The sequence below is a fragment of the Polychytrium aggregatum genome, assembly GCF_025602895.1.
Source record: "Polychytrium aggregatum strain JEL109 chromosome Unknown BJ171scaffold_27, whole genome shotgun sequence".
Classification (NCBI taxonomy): domain Eukaryota; kingdom Fungi; phylum Chytridiomycota; class Chytridiomycetes; order Polychytriales; genus Polychytrium; species Polychytrium aggregatum.
The window spans coordinates 555,843-577,329 of NW_026516229.1; the positions used below are offsets into that span (position 1 = coordinate 555,843).

The 21,487-nt window shown below is 57.8% G+C and overlaps 4 protein-coding genes across 4 annotated transcripts; 3 read left to right on the plus strand and 1 right to left on the minus strand.

The window, feature by feature from the left end:
- Positions 1-5,355: 5,355 nt before the first annotated feature.
- On the plus strand, positions 5,356-6,110 carry BJ171DRAFT_583570 (uncharacterized protein; the record flags this gene model as incomplete). Its single annotated transcript, XM_053114258.1, has 2 exons — positions 5,356-5,404; positions 5,551-6,110. 2 exons carry the CDS (start codon positions 5,356-5,358, stop codon positions 6,108-6,110), a joined length of 609 nt encoding a protein of 202 aa, XP_052965164.1.
- Positions 6,111-13,548: 7,438 nt separating this feature from the next.
- Positions 13,549-15,234, plus strand: BJ171DRAFT_583572 (uncharacterized protein; the record flags this gene model as incomplete). The annotated part of the gene is made up of 1 exon (XM_053114259.1): positions 13,549-15,234. One exon carries the CDS (start codon positions 13,549-13,551, stop codon positions 15,232-15,234), a length of 1,686 nt encoding a protein of 561 aa, XP_052965165.1.
- An 884-nt stretch (positions 15,235-16,118) lies between these two features.
- Positions 16,119-18,002, minus strand: BJ171DRAFT_425749 (uncharacterized protein; the record flags this gene model as incomplete). The annotated part of the gene is made up of 6 exons (XM_053107735.1): positions 16,119-16,337; positions 16,467-16,770; positions 16,877-16,961; positions 17,147-17,322; positions 17,646-17,722; positions 17,832-18,002. 6 exons carry the CDS (start codon positions 18,000-18,002, stop codon positions 16,119-16,121), a joined length of 1,032 nt encoding a protein of 343 aa, XP_052965166.1.
- A 1,376-nt stretch (positions 18,003-19,378) lies between these two features.
- On the plus strand, positions 19,379-21,320 carry BJ171DRAFT_511806 (UAA transporter). Its single transcript, XM_053111623.1, has 5 exons — positions 19,379-19,588; positions 19,785-20,078; positions 20,224-20,678; positions 20,872-20,933; positions 21,029-21,320. Exons 1-5 carry the CDS (start codon positions 19,455-19,457, stop codon positions 21,215-21,217), a joined length of 1,134 nt encoding a protein of 377 aa, XP_052965167.1. The 5' UTR covers positions 19,379-19,454; the 3' UTR covers positions 21,218-21,320.
- Positions 21,321-21,487: the final 167 nt, after the last annotated feature.

The window sequence follows — 21,487 nt, forward strand, 5'->3', positions numbered from 1 at the left end:
CCTCGCGCATCGACGCCATCAAGAACTACCCGCGACCAACGACCGAACACGAACTCCGCAGCTTCCTCGGCTTGACCAACACCATCATGAGCTTTGTCCCTGGCTACGCTGCCCTCGCCGGTCCACTCTCGACTCTGATCACCACCCGCTCCGCCAACTCGACCAAGTCCGTCGTCTGGGACGACAACGCCATCGCCGCCTTCGAGCAGCTCAAGTTGCTCTCGCCTCAGTCGCTGCACATGGTCAACCCGGACAAGGACATTCACCTCTTCACCGACTGGTCCGAGTCAAGCGCATCGATTGGTGGATGGATCGGGCAGGACATGGACGGATCCGGCACGGTGCGCCCCATCGCTTTCAACTCGCAGAAACTGCACGGATCCGAACTCAACTACTCGCCCTACAACGGCGAGCTGCTGTCGATCACCCGCCACCTCGACAAGTTCAAGAACTACCTCGTCGGCCGCAAAGTCTTCCTCCACACCGACCAGAAGGCGCTCAAGCACATCCTCGACTCCAAGACCCTCAACAAGCGCCAACAGCGAGCCATCGACACGATGCTGGACTTTGACCTCGAGATCCAGTGGATCCCCGGCTCGTGGAACAAGGTCGCCGACGTGCTCTCGCGCACACCGACAGCCATCTCCAAGGCCGTCCAAGTCTCGATCATCAACGCGATTGTCAACCTCGGACCCTCGCCCGACGATCTCTTGGACACCATCCGCACTCAGTACAGCTCCGACCCGATCCTGTCAGCACTGATCTCGGTCCTCCGCGACAACTCGACCGACGGACTCAAGCCGTGGATGAAGGCACAGCTGCACCGCTTCTCACTTCGACACGGGATTCTCTACTTCGACTCGACCCGCATCTGCATCCCCGGCAAGGACCTCCGCATCTCGATCATCAAGGACCACCACGACTCTGTCTGTGCAGCTCACCCCGGCACCAACACGCTCTACAAGGCCATCTCGACACACTACTACTGGCCCGCCATGTCCAAGGACATTGCCGAGTGGGTCTCGCACTGCGACATCTGCCAGCGAGCCAAGATCCGACGACAACAAGCATACGGTCACTTCTCCCGGATCCCTGTGGCCACCCGCAAGATGGACACTGTCGCCCTCGACTTCATCCTCGGACTCCCGCCTGTCACGGACTCACTCTCGGGACGCACCTTCAACTCGATCACGATCTTTGTCGACTCCCTCACCAAGTACGTCGTCCTGGTTCCTGGCAACAAGACCGACTCGGCCGAAGACGTCGCCCGCCAGTACTTCCGCGATGTCTTTGTGCACTTTGGACTCGCCGGCACTTTCATCTCGGATCACGACACACGCTTCCGGTCGGCCTTCTGGACAGGACTTAACACTCTGCTCAAGACCGAACTCCGGATCGCCTTTGCCCACCACCACGAGGCCGCCGGACAAGTCGAACGCTTTGTGGCAACCGTCGCCGAGGCCATCCGCTGTTCGACTCTGGCCCTCGGCTCCCGCTGGATCGATCAAGTGCCATACATCCAGTTCGCGCTCAACTCACACAGCTCAGCTTCGACTGGACATTCGCCCTTCTTCCTGATGCACGGTCAGCATCCTCGCACTCCTGCCAACACCGACATCATCGCCGAGTCCAACCCTGCAGCACAGTCGATCGAGGAGATGCAAGCGACTCTGGACTTGGTCTCGGACAACATCGGCAAGGCCCAGGACCGGGCCCTGTACTACGCCAACCGACATCGACGCGATATCAGCTACGACATTGGCGACCAAGTCCTGATCGACACGACCGCGTATCACTTCAGCACGGACGACGTCACACCCTCCAAGATGCGGATGCCGTACTTGGGACCCTTCAAGATCATCGAGAAGATCGGAACGACTGGATATCGACTTCGACTCCCGAGGACCCTCCGATTTACAACCGAACTCCCCGCTTCCGCCCTCGTCCCCTACAACACACCATCGACCGACCAACTTGTGTTTGATGAACCCGGACCCAACCACAACGACGAATCAGTGTTCGAAGCGATCATTGGACACAGGATCAACCGACGACGTCGACTTCCTGGATATCGACACGAGTTCTTGCTCCGCTGGCAGGGATACGACCCATCTTACGACTCGTGGGCACCACTGGCCGAACTCTTGGATGGAGGACTCGCAGATATCCACGACTTCCTCAGCCGCAACCGCAACCTTCCGGAAATGGACACACTGATCGACCTTTGCCAAGCACAAGTGCAACGCAACTCGGGATCGAAAAATTGATGGTTTGACTTGAGCACAATTTTTCTGGGGGGGATGTCACAGATCGCTCTGCCCGCCTAGCTGCACCGTCGCACTTGTGTCACTGTTTGCGTCGCACACTTTCCTTTTCCTTTGTCCTGTGACGCCTTTCCTTTTTCCTTGCTCTCATGTTGCACACGCCGCTCTGTTTTCCCTGCATTTGTCATCGACCATGCATTAGTCAGACGCTGTGTCACCCGCATTTGTCAGCCACCGAGCATTTGTCAGACTTTCACATGTTTCTCCGGTTAGCCGTTGCTGCCTGGCTGCTGTCCCGCCGCCTCCGCTGCTTCGCCCCCGCTGCGGCAGGCTTCGCCTCCGGGACCGCCAGACAGATAAATAGCCCGCCTTCACCCGCTCATGTTTCTGGTCATCACCTTCGACCCCAGACACACTTGACTCTAGATCCTAGCCTCGCTAAGATCAATAAAACCCTTCTCTATCTTTTTCTTTTGATCTCCTCTTGATCCCGTGATCTGACAGTTGGCGAGGCCGAAGGGCATCACAAGCCACTCAAAGTGGCCGTACTTGGTCCTGAAGGCCGTCTTGGGGGTGTCGGCGTCGGCAATGCGGATCTGGTGGAATCCGCGTTGCAAGTCGAGCTTGGAGAAGACACGGCACTTGGACAGGCGGTCGATGATCTCGCGCATGTTGGGCAGCGCGGTGCGGTCCTTGACGGTGATCTTGTTGAGGGCGCGGAAGTCAAAGACGAGTCGGAACTTGTCGCCCTGCTTGACCCAGAAGATCGGTGCGCCGAAGGGCGAGACGGACTTGCGGATGTGGCCGATCCGGAGCAATCGGTCGAGTTCGTCTTTGAGACGAGCGAGTTCTTCGGCCGACATTTGGTAGAGCGACGACCAGGTTGGCTTGGCAGAGTCGTCGAGTCGGATGTTCATGTCGATGCCGGGTCGGTGAGGCGGGAGTTCCTTGAGTTCGTTGAAGGCATCGCGGTACTTTGCGATGATGGATCGGTGTTCGGGGGTCAGTGGTTCGAGGACACGGGCAAGTTGGGCAACGGGGTCGTAGGGTTCAACAGCAACTGTATTCAAGTCACTGCTCAGAGTACAAACATACACGGCGCCGGGAGTCGAAGCCAGTGCGTTGATCTGCTGGGTCGACATGTGGTACTGGGATCGGAGTTCGAGGGTCGTGAGTGGCATTCCGGTGTCGGGTCGCGATGCCGTCCAAGTGTGGTGCTTCCCGTCGATCGAGAACTTGATTCGGTTGGAGGGCCAGTCGATCTCGGGGTTGGTCTGGTCGAGCCAGTTCTTGCCGAGGATAACGTCCCAGGTGAGTGGCGCGGTGAAGAGGTTGATGCGGGCGTGGTAGTCGTGGATGGTGAGGTCGACGGGATCGGTGACGGAGGACGGGAAGGACTTGCCGTTGGGCATCGTGACGGCGTTGGCGGTGGTCTTGGTTCGAAGGTCGAGGGTCGAGGCGAGGGTCTCGGAGATGTGCGAGTTGGTCGCACCAGGGTCGATGAGGACGGTGATCGGGGAGCCGTTGAGGGTGGCGTCGATCACAAGCAGTCCCTTGCCGTGGTTGGCGGCAATGCGGTGGGGTTCGTCGATGAGAGAGTTGATCAGGTGAGGTCCGGTGGCGAGAGTCAATAGTTCAGCGTCGGGGGTCGGAGTCGGATGGCGGCAACTCGCCGGGTCCTTCAGAGGTCGTAGTATCCAGGGGTTGCCGCCTCGTCGTTTCCCTGATCTTCGTAGAAGGTGGCCTGGTCGGCGGTCTCGACGATGGCGTTGATGCGGGGCTGGTTCAAGGGACACTGCGAGGCGATGTGGCCGAACTTGCGGCAGCGGAAGCAGCCTCCGTTACGGCGGAGGTACTCCTTCTCGCGGTCGGTGAGCTTCTTGATCGGGCGCATGTCGACGTTGTCGAGGTCCATGGCGTTGGGGTCACGTGCGGGAGGCTGGGTCGGCTGGAAGGCGGGACGAGGAGGACGGACCATTGGGCGGAACTGCGGCTGACCAGGTGGAGCGCGGAAGAGAGGAGGTCGCTGGAACTGGAGCTCGCGGAAGGGTTGATCGCGGAACTGAGTGCGAGCGGGCTGCTGCATCAGGGGTTGCGATTGACCCATAATGGACTCGTATCGCTCGGCGAGGGCCATGGCATCTTCGAGGGTGGCTGTGTTGGAGTCAAGCTTCCATTCGACTTCGATGCGCACCCTGTGCTTGAGCTTGGTGAGGTAGCGCTGCAGGTTCTGGCGGTTGTTGCTGAAGTGGGGCAGCTCGAGGAGGAGATCGCGGAAGCGAGAGTTGAACTGCTCGACGGAGCCGGTGTGGCGCAGTGCTTCGAACTCATCCTCGGTGGTGCGCAGCGAGGTGGACGGAAGGAAGGTGTCGCGGACGAGGGACAGGACGGCGGCCGGGGTCAGGTTGTCGAGTTGCTTGCCCTGGGACCAGAGGCGCCACCAGGTCTTGGCCTTGCCCTTGAGGTTCATGGCGACGGTGGCGACAGCGGTGGCGTCATCGAGACTGTGGAAGGCAATGTACTCGGTCATTGAGAAGACAAACTCGTCAACGACAGCAGCCTTACGCTCGCCAGTGAAGGCGTCGGGGAGCGGGATCTTGGGACGCTTGAAACCGGGAGGGACCGTGGGGAGATTCGGCTGGGCAGTCAGGGCGGAGAGGACCAGGGCGCGGTCCTCGAGCGATAGTTGTTCAAGGGCCTGGAGACAGGCATTGACGGCGGGATCGTCCGATGCTACCATGTCAGATCACGGGATCAAGAGGAGATCAAAAGAAAAAGATAGAGAAGGGTTTTATTGATCTTAGCGAGGCTAGGATCTAGAGTCAAGTGTGTCTGGGGTCGAAGGTGATGACCAGAAACATGAGCGGGTGAAGGCGGGCTATTTATCTGTCTGGCGGTCCCGGAGGCGAAGCCTGCCGCAGCGGGGGCGAAGCAGCGGAGGCGGCGGGACAGCAGCCAGGCAGCAACGGCTAACCGGAGAAACATGTGAAAGTCTGACAAATGCTCGGTGGCTGACAAATGCGGGTGACACAGCGTCTGACTAATGCATGGTCGATGACAAATGCAGGGAAAACAGAGCGGCGTGTGCAACATGAGAGCAAGGAAAAAGGAAAGGCGTCACAGGACAAAGGAAAAGGAAAGTGTGCGACGCAAACAGTGACACAAGTGCGACGGTGCAGCTAGGCGGGCAGAGCGATCTGTGACACCGCCCCTGTGGACTCGTCCGAGTCGACTTCTCACCAACTCAACGCCGTTGCTGCCCCGGCTGGCACCGCTTCATCGGCAGCAGCTTCCCAGGCAACGCCTGCGATCGACAACGATGCCCTCAACCGATTGAAGCTTGGAGCCGGAGGCGCTGCTCCTTTCCAACTCAATGCTGCCGCTGCTTCCTCCGACACATCCAGCCCGACCGACTCTCCGCCCCCAACCAGCGGCAGCCCCAACACGGGCGTCTTCATTGGCATCGGCTCGGCCGCTGGTGTGCTCGGTGTCGCCGGTGCTGCCTATGCGGCCTTCCGCAACAAGCTCTTCAAAAAGTCGTACGCTGCCGCATCGCAGAAGGCGGACGAACCCTTTAGCACCAAGCTTAACATCATGAAGCCCAGTTTCTCCGCCCCCTCTTCGTCTTCCTCTTCCTCGTCCGCTTCTCGCTCGACTGCGCCCACAGTTGGTCAAGATGGCAAGGCTACGCACCCATTCCGGGCTACGCTGCCGGATGAACTCAATGTTAGCGTGGGCGATGTTATCACTGTCGAGGAGGATTTTGGCGACAACTGGGGCCGCTGCCGCAATGTGTTCTCTAATGCCGTTGGCGTCGCACCCCTGACGATCTTTGTTCGCAAGTAACGCGGGTCGCCGAGCCCGCAGTCATGGGCTTTCTCGATAGCTCCCGCTATTGACCTTTGCGAGTGCGCGGGCGATCGGGCCAAGTTTGCTCAACAATGAATAATCATTTGGAAAAAAACATGAATCTGGGGCTGCAGATCCGTGGAGGTTATTCGCAGAATTGGCTCTGGGAAGGAGCGGGTCGATACTGGTGGGTGGGTGGCGATTGTCAGACATGAATCGATGGAGCAGTCGACGTATTGCTGCTTGGCGGGGCCATCGCGAGCCGACTCCTATTGCCGCAACCGAATGCTACAGCGATCTCATCCAGAAAGAAACGGGACAGCCACTCTCTGGCATGAGCGATACAGGACTGCTGATCCATTGGCTCCAGTGAGGCCATGAGATTGTTTCCCGTCCTGGTTGGCAATCCCTTTGTGTGGTGTATTCACTCGACTCTCTGGACTGCTCCATGGTGTATCAATATCAAGATACTCGACCTTCTCGAGTCACTTGGCTTCCCGGCACTGTGAGCACACCTGGAGATCGAGTCGCTTGAATCGCCGTCGCCGAGTGGTGTCATCTCTTGCGGGGAGCCATCTGTGCGAGAAAGGAGCGACGATGGCTGGTTCTGCCCTTGGGCAAGAACGAGTATCCTCAAATCCGGCGCATTTGGGGCTGGCAGCGATGCCCACAATGACATCCTTGATTCAGATCCAGAGTCGCATCACAGATTGGCAGTACGAAAGTCGAGGGTGTGATGAACAGTCATACCCAGCGCGATATTTTGAGGCAATAACATATTTACTCAACGATCAAAATCCGGGGTGTCCCGTGTTTATTGGAGACGCTATCTGCCCTGTGAAGAAGCACAAGCACGTCGCAGCAGTAACTTGCTTCATCCACACAGAGCCTGGCCTGTGTTAATGTCGGCGTTTTGTCGGCACATTCATCCGAACAGCAAACCCAGATCACACCAAGAGTGCTCCATATCAAAGCGCATTCGCCTCCCCCCCCCTGCTCCCGCCTTTCTCTTTCACATCCTCCCCTGGTCTGAAGAAGCGCAAGCCTTCCTTCCGTTCACGTCCCATTCGAGTGCACAACTGTCGCTGAGCTGTGGCCTGCACTTCGCTTTGCGACCCACGGAAGTGTCTCGGTCTACTCAATCGTGCCGCCTTGTTCCTCGCATCCACACCCCCGTGGAATGCATCGCTTTCCACTCCGGCTCGGCTTGATCAAATCTATTCACTCGTCTCGAGCGTGCTCAACTATCTGTGCTCAACTATCTGTGCTCAACTATCTGTGCTCATCGCCTCAGCCCAGCCTCTTTCTCGTGCTCGCTTCGTCGTCCTCGTCGCTCGTCACCATTCGTTCCTCACGCCCCTATTCCCACCCGACCAACCCGTTCCCGGTCCAACCTCATTCGCACTATAGTCCCGCCAAGAGTCCCAGCCCTCCTGAAGAGACTCATCTCTGTTGCGTGTCGCACTCACGACTCTGAGTATCTGTCACAGATCGCTCTGCCCGCCTAGCTGCACCGTCGCACTTGTGTCACTGTTTGCGTCGCACACTTTCCTTTTCCTTTGTCCTGTGACGCCTTTCCTTTTTCCTTGCTCTCATGTTGCACACGCCGCTCTGTTTTCCCTGCATTTGTCATCGACCATGCATTAGTCAGACGCTGTGTCACCCGCATTTGTCAGCCACCGAGCATTTGTCAGACTTTCACATGTTTCTCCGGTTAGCCGTTGCTGCCTGGCTGCTGTCCCGCCGCCTCCGCTGCTTCGCCCCCGCTGCGGCAGGCTTCGCCTCCGGGACCGCCAGACAGATAAATAGCCCGCCTTCACCCGCTCATGTTTCTGGTCATCACCTTCGACCCCAGACACACTTGACTCTAGATCCTAGCCTCGCTAAGATCAATAAAACCCTTCTCTATCTTTTTCTTTTGATCTCCTCTTGATCCCGTGATCTGACATGGTAGCATCGGACGATCCCGCCGTCAATGCCTGTCTCCAGGCCCTTGAACAACTATCGCTCGAGGACCGCGCCCTGGTCCTCTCCGCCCTGACTGCCCAGCCGAATCTCCCCACGGTCCCTCCCGGTTTCAAGCGTCCCAAGATCCCGCTCCCCGACGCCTTCACTGGCGAGCGTAAGGCTGCTGTCGTTGACGAGTTTGTCTTCTCAATGACCGAGTACATTGCCTTCCACAGTCTCGATGACGCCACCGCTGTCGCCACCGTCGCCATGAACCTCAAGGGCAAGGCCAAGACCTGGTGGCGCCTCTGGTCCCAGGGCAAGCAACTCGACAACCTGACCCCGGCCGCCGTCCTGTCCCTCGTCCGCGACACCTTCCTTCCGTCCACCTCGCTGCGCACCACCGAGGATGAGTTCGAAGCACTGCGCCACACCGGCTCCGTCGAGCAGTTCAACTCTCGCTTCCGCGATCTCCTCCTCGAGCTGCCCCACTTCAGCAACAACCGCCAGAACCTGCAGCGCTACCTCACCAAGCTCAAGCACAGGGTGCGCATCGAAGTCGAATGGAAGCTTGACTCCAACACAGCCACCCTCGAAGATGCCATGGCCCTCGCCGAGCGATACGAGTCCATTATGGGTCAATCGCAACCCCTGATGCAGCAGCCCGCTCGCACTCAGTTCCGCGATCAACCCTTCCGCGAGCTCCAGTTCCAGCGACCTCCTCTCTTCCGCGCTCCACCTGGTCAGCCGCAGTTCCGCCCAATGGTCCGTCCTCCTCGTCCCGCCTTCCAGCCGACCCAGCCTCCCGCACGTGACCCCAACGCCATGGACCTCGACAACGTCGACATGCGCCCGATCAAGAAGCTCACCGACCGCGAGAAGGAGTACCTCCGCCGTAACGGAGGCTGCTTCCGCTGCCGCAAGTTCGGCCACATCGCCTCGCAGTGTCCCTTGAACCAGCCCCGCATCAACGCCATCGTCGAGACCGCCGACCAGGCCACCTTCTACGAAGATCAGGGAAACGACGAGGCGGCAACCCCTGGATACTACGACCTCTGAAGGACCCGGCGAGTTGCCGCCATCCGACTCCGACCCCCGACGCTGAACTATTGACTCTCGCCACCGGACCTCACCTGATCAACTCTCTCATCGACGAACCCCACCGCATTGCCGCCAACCACGGCAAGGGACTGCTTGTGATCGACGCCACCCTCAACGGCTCCCCGATCACCGTCCTCATCGACCCTGGTGCGACCAACTCGCACATCTCCGAGACCCTCGCCTCGACCCTCGACCTTCGAACCAAGACCACCGCCAACGCCGTCACGATGCCCAACGGCAAGTCCTTCCCGTCCTCCGTCACCGATCCCGTCGACCTCACCATCCACGACTACCACGCCCGCATCAACCTCTTCACCGCGCCACTCACCTGGGACGTTATCCTCGGCAAGAACTGGCTCGACCAGACCAACCCCGAGATCGACTGGCCCTCCAACCGAATCAAGTTCTCGATCGACGGGAAGCACCACACTTGGACGGCATCGCGACCCGACACCGGAATGCCACTCACGACCCTCGAACTCCGATCCCAGTACCACATGTCGACCCAGCAGATCAACGCACTGGCTTCGACTCCCGGCGCCGTGTATGTTTGTACTCTGAGCAGTGACTTGAATACAGTTGCTGTTGAACCCTACGACCCCGTTGCCCAACTTGCCCGTGTCCTCGAACCACTGACCCCCGAACACCGATCCATCATCGCAAAGTACCGCGATGCCTTCAACGAACTCAAGGAACTCCCGCCTCACCGACCCGGCATCGACATGAACATCCGACTCGACGACTCTGCCAAGCCAACCTGGTCGTCGCTCTACCAAATGTCGGCCGAAGAACTCGCTCGTCTCAAAGACGAACTCGACCGATTGCTCCGGATCGGCCACATCCGCAAGTCCGTCTCGCCCTTCGGCGCACCGATCTTCTGGGTCAAGCAGGGCGACAAGTTCCGACTCGTCTTTGACTTCCGCGCCCTCAACAAGATCACCGTCAAGGACCGCACCGCGCTGCCCAACATGCGCGAGATCATCGACCGCCTGTCCAAGTGCCGTGTCTTCTCCAAGCTCGACTTGCAACGCGGATTCCACCAGATCCGCATTGCCGACGCCGACACCCCCAAGACGGCCTTCAGGACCAAGTACGGCCACTTTGAGTGGCTTGTGATGCCCTTCGGCCTCGCCAACAGTCCCTCCGTGTTCCAAGCCGCGATGAACGACATCTTCCGCGAGTTCATCGACGACTTTGTGTTCGTCTACATCGACGACATCCTGATCGCATCCGAGGACGAGGACCAGCACATCCGCCACATCGAACTGGTCCTCGACAAGATCCACCGACACGGCTTCAAGATCCGACCCGAGAAGTGTTCGTTCTTCAACTCGACCGTCACCTATCTCGGCTTCATCATCGGCGAAGGACGCATCCAAGTGCATCCCTCGCGCATCGACGCCATCAAGAACTACCCGCGACCAACGACCGAACACGAACTCCGCAGCTTCCTCGGCTTGACCAACACCATCATGAGCTTTGTCCCTGGCTACGCTGCCCTCGCCGGTCCACTCTCGACTCTGATCACCACCCGCTCCGCCAACTCGACCAAGTCCGTCGTCTGGGACGACAACGCCATCGCCGCCTTCGAGCAGCTCAAGTTGCTCTCGCCTCAGTCGCTGCACATGGTCAACCCGGACAAGGACATTCACCTCTTCACCGACTGGTCCGAGTCAAGCGCATCGATTGGTGGATGGATCGGGCAGGACATGGACGGATCCGGCACGGTGCGCCCCATCGCTTTCAACTCGCAGAAACTGCACGGATCCGAACTCAACTACTCGCCCTACAACGGCGAGCTGCTGTCGATCACCCGCCACCTCGACAAGTTCAAGAACTACCTCGTCGGCCGCAAAGTCTTCCTCCACACCGACCAGAAGGCGCTCAAGCACATCCTCGACTCCAAGACCCTCAACAAGCGCCAACAGCGAGCCATCGACACGATGCTGGACTTTGACCTCGAGATCCAGTGGATCCCCGGCTCGTGGAACAAGGTCGCCGACGTGCTCTCGCGCACACCGACAGCCATCTCCAAGGCCGTCCAAGTCTCGATCATCAACGCGATTGTCAACCTCGGACCCTCGCCCGACGATCTCTTGGACACCATCCGCACTCAGTACAGCTCCGACCCGATCCTGTCAGCACTGATCTCGGTCCTCCGCGACAACTCGACCGACGGACTCAAGCCGTGGATGAAGGCACAGCTGCACCGCTTCTCACTTCGACACGGGATTCTCTACTTCGACTCGACCCGCATCTGCATCCCCGGCAAGGACCTCCGCATCTCGATCATCAAGGACCACCACGACTCTGTCTGTGCAGCTCACCCCGGCACCAACACGCTCTACAAGGCCATCTCGACACACTACTACTGGCCCGCCATGTCCAAGGACATTGCCGAGTGGGTCTCGCACTGCGACATCTGCCAGCGAGCCAAGATCCGACGACAACAAGCATACGGTCACTTCTCCCGGATCCCTGTGGCCACCCGCAAGATGGACACTGTCGCCCTCGACTTCATCCTCGGACTCCCGCCTGTCACGGACTCACTCTCGGGACGCACCTTCAACTCGATCACGATCTTTGTCGACTCCCTCACCAAGTACGTCGTCCTGGTTCCTGGCAACAAGACCGACTCGGCCGAAGACGTCGCCCGCCAGTACTTCCGCGATGTCTTTGTGCACTTTGGACTCGCCGGCACTTTCATCTCGGATCACGACACACGCTTCCGGTCGGCCTTCTGGACAGGACTTAACACTCTGCTCAAGACCGAACTCCGGATCGCCTTTGCCCACCACCACGAGGCCGCCGGACAAGTCGAACGCTTTGTGGCAACCGTCGCCGAGGCCATCCGCTGTTCGACTCTGGCCCTCGGCTCCCGCTGGATCGATCAAGTGCCATACATCCAGTTCGCGCTCAACTCACACAGCTCAGCTTCGACTGGACATTCGCCCTTCTTCCTGATGCACGGTCAGCATCCTCGCACTCCTGCCAACACCGACATCATCGCCGAGTCCAACCCTGCAGCACAGTCGATCGAGGAGATGCAAGCGACTCTGGACTTGGTCTCGGACAACATCGGCAAGGCCCAGGACCGGGCCCTGTACTACGCCAACCGACATCGACGCGATATCAGCTACGACATTGGCGACCAAGTCCTGATCGACACGACCGCGTATCACTTCAGCACGGACGACGTCACACCCTCCAAGATGCGGATGCCGTACTTGGGACCCTTCAAGATCATCGAGAAGATCGGAACGACTGGATATCGACTTCGACTCCCGAGGACCCTCCGATTTACAACCGAACTCCCCGCTTCCGCCCTCGTCCCCTACAACACACCATCGACCGACCAACTTGTGTTTGATGAACCCGGACCCAACCACAACGACGAATCAGTGTTCGAAGCGATCATTGGACACAGGATCAACCGACGACGTCGACTTCCTGGATATCGACACGAGTTCTTGCTCCGCTGGCAGGGATACGACCCATCTTACGACTCGTGGGCACCACTGGCCGAACTCTTGGATGGAGGACTCGCAGATATCCACGACTTCCTCAGCCGCAACCGCAACCTTCCGGAAATGGACACACTGATCGACCTTTGCCAAGCACAAGTGCAACGCAACTCGGGATCGAAAAATTGATGGTTTGACTTGAGCACAATTTTTCTGGGGGGGATGTCACAGATCGCTCTGCCCGCCTAGCTGCACCGTCGCACTTGTGTCACTGTTTGCGTCGCACACTTTCCTTTTCCTTTGTCCTGTGACGCCTTTCCTTTTTCCTTGCTCTCATGTTGCACACGCCGCTCTGTTTTCCCTGCATTTGTCATCGACCATGCATTAGTCAGACGCTGTGTCACCCGCATTTGTCAGCCACCGAGCATTTGTCAGACTTTCACATGTTTCTCCGGTTAGCCGTTGCTGCCTGGCTGCTGTCCCGCCGCCTCCGCTGCTTCGCCCCCGCTGCGGCAGGCTTCGCCTCCGGGACCGCCAGACAGATAAATAGCCCGCCTTCACCCGCTCATGTTTCTGGTCATCACCTTCGACCCCAGACACACTTGACTCTAGATCCTAGCCTCGCTAAGATCAATAAAACCCTTCTCTATCTTTTTCTTTTGATCTCCTCTTGATCCCGTGATCTGACAGTATCCCTCCGTGCCTATCGGTGCCTCGTGTTCTTTCCACCTGAATCCTGCCGTGTCGATCTTGCGGGTGATTTTGAACAAGAACAGCGTATCGAATCCAGTCCTTATCATCGTTTTCATTATTGACAGCCTGGTCTTCCCGCGCTGCAAGAAATAGCATAGACCCCATCTAACTATTAGGCGAAACCACCATCACCACCTTCGTTATCATTGCCACCATCGGCCGAACACCACATGGCCGTCGACTCGATCCTCCAGGGAATCCGCAACCTGCTCCACACCTCGGCCGCCCGCTCGCCGACCGACCCGCGGCCACGGCCTGGTCCAAACGATCCCTCGCCCGTGCTGCCGTTGGTATCGACACCCGGCTCAGCATCCGGCTCGACACAGGCGCTGTCGACACCGATCTCCGGCCCCGGATCCCAGCGCCAGTCTCGATCGACGCCGAGTCTGGCGGTCCGCCCCAGAGCCAGCTCCACCGCCAACCCCTCCACCGGCATCAAGGCCAGCATCAAGGCCAGCATCAAAGCCAGCATCAAGGCTGGTCTCGGATCCAAGCCCGGTGCCAGTGCCGATGCCAGTGCCAGTGCCGATGCCAGTGCCGAGAGACGACGCCGAAAGCTGCTCCGGGACGAGCTGCAGAACACCCCACCCCTGTCGCAGCCAGCCTCGGTCGTCAAGATCAAGGGTCTCTTCATCCACGGCCACATCGACCGGGGTCTTGCCCTGGCCATCGCCCGCTTCGAGCGGGACTTTGGCTTCCCAAACTCGGCAAAGTCCCGAGCCGAGGTGCTGCCGGTGGTGCTGCAGTATGCGGTGCGGAGCAGGCTCTCGCGGCAGGACCAAAAGACCTTCCAGGTCCCCGAGCGGCCGCGGTCGTATGCAACATATGTGCGGCAGCTCAAGGAGGACGGGTGGAAGGGCTTTGGGGCCAAGGGGCTGTCGCTCAAGTCGATGCGAAACGAGAGCGAGCGGGACCCGGTCTCCAAGTCGATCATCAACGGTGTCAAGGTCTCGCATGTTCGCACCACATCGGGCCGCTATGCCGTGCTGGATGACGGTGTGAATCCGCCGTACAAGCTTCGCCCAAGAATGCCGACACTGTCGACTAGCAGCGGCTCAGACAGTGATGATATCGACAGCAGCGAGACCGAGGGCGATGCTCAAAACAACAGCAACCAGACCGAAGGGAGCCAGAGCAGCAACAGCAGCAGTAGCAGTAGTCTCAGCACCACCCATTCGGATTCTGAGTCTCCACCAGCAAGTGCTCCCCATGGAATCGATGTCCTTCTCACGCCATCGCTGCAGGATCCCACAGGCGACCACGGACAGCATCCCCTCAAACTGCCGCCCGGGGTTGTCAAACAATCGTCCCTCCAGCCGCACCCACCACCGTCGCCGCAGAGCGGATCTTGGATTCCATCTTCTCGTCACAGCCTGGACCATCATACCTATATTGACCGACAGCGAGACGGGCATTCCCCAGCGATCTCGCTTGGAGCTCATTCCGACCCGAACTTGTCCATAAAAACGAATTCGGAAGGCTCCTTCCCACGATCCAGCGACTCACGCTCCATCGACTCTCTCGTCGCCTCTCGGATTGCCGGAACTCCACCTATCCCGCGCACAATGAGGAAGCTGCCGGTGATTGAAAAGCTCATTGCCATGGGCCACCACTCCAAGACACGCCGACCCGATTCGGTGTACTCTGTTGGCTCAAACGGATCATCAAACTCACGATCATCTTCTAGTTCGGCCAATGGTTCGGGGCAAACCTCGGGCTCGGACTCAAGCTCGAGTCTCAAACATGGTGCCGGCCTGGATTTCACAGAGGACAAAGTCGGTCCAGGCGGCGACGGACAAAAGGTGTGTATTGCTGTGTTGGCTGCCGTGATCACAAAGGATGAGCACGGACGATGAAACGTCTCGCTGGCGTGAATCTGCTGGCGTCTCGGAGCCTGGAGTTGGCGCATTTGGTCTCTAGACAACAATTTCCCTCCTTGAAGAGAGCTGCGAACCCACTGCGCGCCATCGGCTCTCACTATACATTCGAATTCGGCTGATCACATCGACGCATTCGGTGCTGACAAACTCCTCCCTTGCCTCCCACTAGCTTGCTACATCTCACGCTTCGCACAGTGATCCCCTCCCGCCTTCGTTGCCGGCCGAGCGACAAAGTTCCTCTGAGCTCCCGCCGTCGCCCTCAGTGGGCATCCGACCCCGGCGCAGTGATTATGTGCCATCACCATCAAGCCTGGACAATGTGTTAGAAGAGCCAGAGGACAACTAGTCCGTCGCAACATTTGAAGCCAACGACAAACCGAGCCGAGCAGGGCCTTTGTCATGCTCGGCAGCAGCATCATTCAGCGATTTCAGACGCTGCCTGCGATATCAGCGCAGCAAACAGATCACCATCCAATACATATCATTCCTGCTCTACGTTCCGCATTCTTGAACTTCCTGCAGCTCCTGCATCCACAAACTCCTGGTGGAGATGCAGAGCTGCCCGCCTGTTTAGCCTCCAACTCGGAGACGGCCAAACCCGTGTGCTCGCGCTATCTGTGACGTGGCTTCTCAATACGCTACTTTGAAACGTGTGTGCGTGCTTGTTCCAGTCTTCCTGCCGGTCGTCGCTCGGCTTTATTCCACCGTAGTGAATGTCATGCGCTGCTTACATATGGAGGATGGAGACTCTTAGCGGGAGACTTGGAGACACAAAACTTGGCGAGTCGCCGTCGCTATAGGCGATACCATCGTCACGAGTATCGTCACGAGCATCGAAAGGGCCCAGGCGATGTAGATGGTCATGTCGCAATCTTCATGCTCAGTTCGTATCGAAGGTATTCCTTGTAGCAGCTAACAACTGAAGGCGGCGGCGTGCTGTTGGTGTCCTCGTTCTTTTGGAGCTGCATCCAGACATCGTACTGTTTGAAGAACTCGTTGTAGACCGACGACAGGACGTTGTCGACGACTCCAAAGAGCGACACATTCCAAACGGGCGAGTTTTTCATTTCGCGAACAACCTAGCGTCGCATAGATAGAGCATCATCAGATGTGTCGTATTGTCGCAGAACCTCGCCCCAGCCATCCTCTTGATCAGCATCCCCGCCATTCACACTAAGCGAGAGACAGGGCACATGCGCCTTCCTTACGATGATGTTATCTCGCTGTTCAGGCGGCCACATTGCGCTGTTGTCGTCCACAATGAGAGGCTCCACGGGCATCACCAGGCTGCGGTCGGACTCGATGCGGACGAGCGGAGGCGAGCAGTACGCAAAGAGGGAAAGCAAGTCTTTGGGAGGACGCTTCTGGTTTGAGCTGCCTTGGATGTGGACGTACTCGGCTCGGGCAGAGTACAAAATGCCGCGGATTCGCGTCCGATGGGGATCTAGCACCTGGACCACCATATCGACGTATGACTGGTCCCCAAGCGAGCAGACTGAGATCTCAAAGAGCCTGAACCAAATACCGCGATGCGGGGCAAAGCGCGTTAGCGTGAGCGAAGACAGCGCGCGGCTGTGTCGGGAATGCCGCCTGCAACCGACACAGGACCATGGCTCACCTTTGCGCCCATTCAAGGAACTCGTGGACACGGTCTGCCAGCACGACTCGGCGACCATCCTTCAGCTGAACGACTCGTTGTGGAACTGAAATGCGTGAGGCACAACAGAGAGGAACAAACAATGTCAAGTGTATGCACAACGGCCGGCTCGGGAATGTGCTGCAGTGGACGACACACGACAGCCAAAAGCGCCTGTTCGATCGAAATCAAGAGCCATCCCAGGCAAAAGCCATTTCAGCCCTGGACACCGAGTGGGTGGCTTTGACTTACCCGTTTGTGCATCCGCCTCGGAGACGTATCGGCCTGGCTCATTTCCGACAACTCGAACAAGGGTGTCGTCCAGATCGAGCACGAGCGGCAGCTTTCGGCCCCTCAAGAGCGCCTCGGCTCGGCTTTGGATATCGCGCTGTATATCTGAGCCTCGACATAAATAGCCCAGGATATTACTGCGATTCGTCATGAGTAGACAACCAATTGAGTCGATACGAGAGTCGGAGTCCCCGAAATTAGGCAAGGCGTAAGAATCCCAAATCACAATCCACGCGAGAGTGTTTGAATAAACGAGCGTCGCTCCATGTCGTCGAGATGTCATCGGAACGTATGAGCAGTCGGATCTCGCTCAGGTGCCACATCCGAATCCAGGTGCGAGGGAGCGGTTTAAAGCCCATTCTCCTTCAGCGTTGGTAGTATCGGACCCAGCCAAGAGAAAGCCATTTCACCCAATTATCCTGGGCTGTCGTAGAGACGGAACCCAAAGACGGTAACTTACGTGCGTTCTTTGGTCGGTTTCAGATGGAGCTCCCAAAACTCTCCTGAATTCTGTTCCAGAATTGATATGTATGTGCTCTGGTGGGACCGTTGTTGGGCAATGTGAGAACAAGACTGACACGGAGGCTTGTGTTTTTCGGAATCAGAGTAGTTGATAATGGTGGCGAGACGCTGGGAAGTGCTTTACCTTTCGCATTCCAGCAATCTCTTTGAAGAAGATATGGTCTGGCTCCGGCCAGTCAAAGACAATCGTGTGTGGAAGGTTCCACTGCTGCAGGATGTTGAAGTAAGACCTCGGGAGGGCCGGGCCAAGTTCGTACTTTTCTTCAAGCGAGAACTTGAATCCAAGGGGGGGCATGTTGATTTCGCGAGTGTTGAGCGTCACAAAAGTCACCGCCGGCGATTTACTGTTGACACAGCGCTCGACCGGCAGCTTCAAGATGGGCTTCCATTGTTGTGGAAGCACGGGGGGCTGGTCGATGGAAAACGGGATGCATTTTTTCGAGGTCGACACGGCTTCCAGTGATGAGTTGTCCAAGTGCATGAACAGGCCAGTCCAAAATCAAGCAGAGAATCAGTTGTCGCACGAGGTCAGTGGATCGCAGGGCAATATCCACGCGAGCCAAGACCGGGGTATTGGGGTACATCGAGGAGTCGGGCTGGGGTCTACCTTCAGATGCATCGGCGGGATTCATCCGCGCTATCTTGCTGGAGCTGGACAGATCGTCCGATGTCGAATTGGTAGAGGATACCGCCATCGAAAGGCACCGTTTTCGGTTATAGATGCTCCAGGACAGCGAAGCAGCCAATGTTCTCGCTGACAGGGCATCTTCCTTTGAAACGGCGCCGGGCCGAGGGAGCTGGGTCCATGTTGGTTTAGGGATTGGAGGCGGGCCAAGTGGGGCAGGCGGGGCCGGTTGAGCAAGTGGCTGTGGTGCTCTTGGCTCCTGTGGCTGTGGTTGTGGCTGTGGTTGTGACTGCGGCTTGATTTGCTGTTTTTGAAGCGGACGGGGTATTGGCGGATCATCGCGGGGCTTTATGGAAGCAGCAGCGCTGGTGGTTGCAGGTCGGGGCGAGGCTGGAGTTGATGAAGACTTTGGAACCGGGGTGTCGACTGGCGACAGGAGGTCTGCTATTGATAGTGACATTACTGAAAGCGTTTTAAAGGAAGACAACAGTATGTTTTCGTCGGTATGGATGCGGAAACGCTGAGGCAGGGCTCGATGGACTTGCTGTGGGGATTGGTGTGTGCTGACCAGGGCCCTGAAGGCTGATGGTTGAAGACTGATGGTTAATCGAGGATACCCGCGACGGATCTGCTGGCTGCGGTCGGCTGAGACGTGGATGCGGCGATCGGGCAGAGTCGGGTCAGTTGGACCATCGACGTGGCTGGGATGGCCGGTGCGGGTGAGTCGACAGGGCCGGCGAAGGCAGGGCCGACGATCGGATCAAATCCACGACGGAAACAGGGGCCGGCGACAGGCTTGGTCTTTGTCGCCTGGCGGCAGTCTCTTCTCGTGCGCTCTCGTGCGCTCTCGCGTGCTCTCGCTGCGGCGAGGAGGCCTCTCGGCGGCTCGGTGGCGGTGGGCCACGGGATCAGCCCTCCCGGCTTTGACAGATTGTTTGCCTTTCATTCGTTCATTCGTTCATTCGTTCATTCGTTCATTCGTTCATTCGTTCATTCGTTCATTCGTTCATTCGTTCATTCGTTCATTCGTTCATTCGTTCATTCGTTCATTCGTTCATTCGTTCATTCGTCGCTCCTGGCAGCTAATCGCCGTCACCTGCTTTGCCCGACTGCTCCTGCACCATGACAGCGACCACCCCAAGAGCCTCGCTGCTGTCGCCGATCCTGGCCGTCTTGGCCGCCGACTGGCCCCTTGTGCTGTTGCTCATTTTCGGAGGATGCTGCTCGAATGTCTTTACACTCGAGGTCTTGATCAGGTAGCCAAGCATCGGGGCATCTAAACACCTGCACACTTGAGCCTCTGAGCACTCTATATTGCAGCAGACCTTGCTCTCCATCGCCGCTGTCCCCACTGTCCGCAGGCAGCTGTTTGCCGCAAACGTAGTCGCATGATGATGGCTGACCGCTTCCCTCGATCCGACACCTTCGTTCTGTTCCATCGTGATGACGCAGTGACCAGCCCAAAAGTGGAGACCTGATCACATTTGCGCAGTTTCTGCTGGTTGCAGTAGAGGGTGCATTCAGCATGATCGAGCGTGCGCCCAGCGGCTCGCTCTTGCCGTTGGCCATCAAGCAGAGCAAGATCCCGCTCTCTCGCTATGCGGTCATGGTCACCATATTCTTCCTAGTCTCGGTCTTGAACAACCAAGCGCTATCATATGACATACCAGTACCGCTTCACATCATCTTTCGATCAGCCTCGCTGCTTGCAAGCATGCTCGTTGGCTGGCTGTTCTTTAGCAAACGGTAGAGTCCACAAGCCCCTGGCGCTGGCCGCTGGTCGAGCCGCTGGCAACGCTTTTGAATGCTGCTGACAAGCTTGCCCCGACATTCGCCTCGGTTGGGCTGCAATCATGACTGCGACTCTGAATCGCTTCTCTCCTGAATTCAGTTTCACATTCCAACAGATCCTGGGCACCTCGCTGATCACAGCCGGCATTGTCACAGCCACATTTGCCTCATCCAAGAGTCAATCGCACCAGTCCGTCAGTGCCGAGGGCATTTGGAGCTCAAAGTTCCTGATGGGCATCGCCATTATGACGATCGGTGTCATTCTGGCTTGTGTTCTCGGTCAGGTTCAGCAGTCCACCTACAGCAAGTATGGCAGTGCCTGGCGAGAGAGCCTGTTCTTCACCCATGCCCTATCCCTGCCCGGGTTCCTCTTCGTTGCCCCGAGCATCCTGCAGAGCGTCGAGATCTTCAATCGCAGCCCGATGATGTCACTGGCGCAGTACTTCAATCTCGGGCCCTCTACGGATTCCTTGCTTGCGCCTTTTGTGGGCTTCAATCTCGATTTCAAGCTGCCCAAGCTGTGGATCTTCCTGATCCTGAACAGCGTCACCCAGTGTAAGCCTCCTCTAACGATCGAGCAGTTGTGTCGATCTGCTGGACCTCGATGCGCTGTGTCCGCATCTGTCCTGCGGGAGGGCCCACAACGACACGGATACCCCGCCCAAGGTCTGCATTCGGTTAACCCTTCAACATATTCAACTTTCATACTGAACTTCTTGCTGGCGGCCGTCTCTCCATCGACGGACAGATGTGTGCATCTCGGGTGTTCACAAGCTGGCATCGATGACTTCGCCCGTTACCGTCAACCTGGTAAGTGCTGATCCCGCACTGGTTCGTCACGATGCAGCAAGAGACCCATCAAGCCGCCTCACAACCCAAAATCAATGACACCGTTGCTCCCACAGGTCTTGAGCGTCCGCAAGCTTGTATCGCTTTGCCTCTCGATCTACATCTTCAAGAACCCGTTCACAAGCTACCACTGGCTGGGTGTCTTTGCCGTTGCGGTCGGAACGGCGCTGTACATGACTGCATCCCAGTCTGCGAGCCATCAGCCTGTTCGTCCATTGAAGCCAAAGGCGACCAAGGAAGACTGATCGTCGATTGCGAGCTGCGAGCTGCGACCAGAAACTGCATCTTGAGGATGGAATACGTATGTATGCTGATAAACGACCTATAATACATTCATTTCAGAGCAAAGGAGCGTCCAAATACTGTGGATGAGAGATACCTTGTTTCGTGAGCAGTGTCACTCAATGGAAGCCACTCAATGGGACCCACTCGATGGGAGTCCATCGATCGGGTCCCTTCGAATCATCGCACCGCCGTCGACAATCCCGTTTCTCTGGTGCTGGAGCTGCTCGAAA

Bases quoted from the DNA above. Each gene is read 5' to 3' on its own strand.
- BJ171DRAFT_511806 (XM_053111623.1), top strand. From the start codon at position 19,455: ATGACAGCGACCACCCCAAGAGCCTCGCTGCTGTCGCCGATCCTGGCC. The intron at 20,079-20,223 runs GTAGAGTCCACA...TCCTGAATTCAG, and splicing joins TGGCTGTTCTTTAGCAAACG to TTTCACATTCCAACAGATCC. The intron at 20,934-21,028 runs GTAAGTGCTGAT...TTGCTCCCACAG, and splicing joins CGCCCGTTACCGTCAACCTG to GTCTTGAGCGTCCGCAAGCT.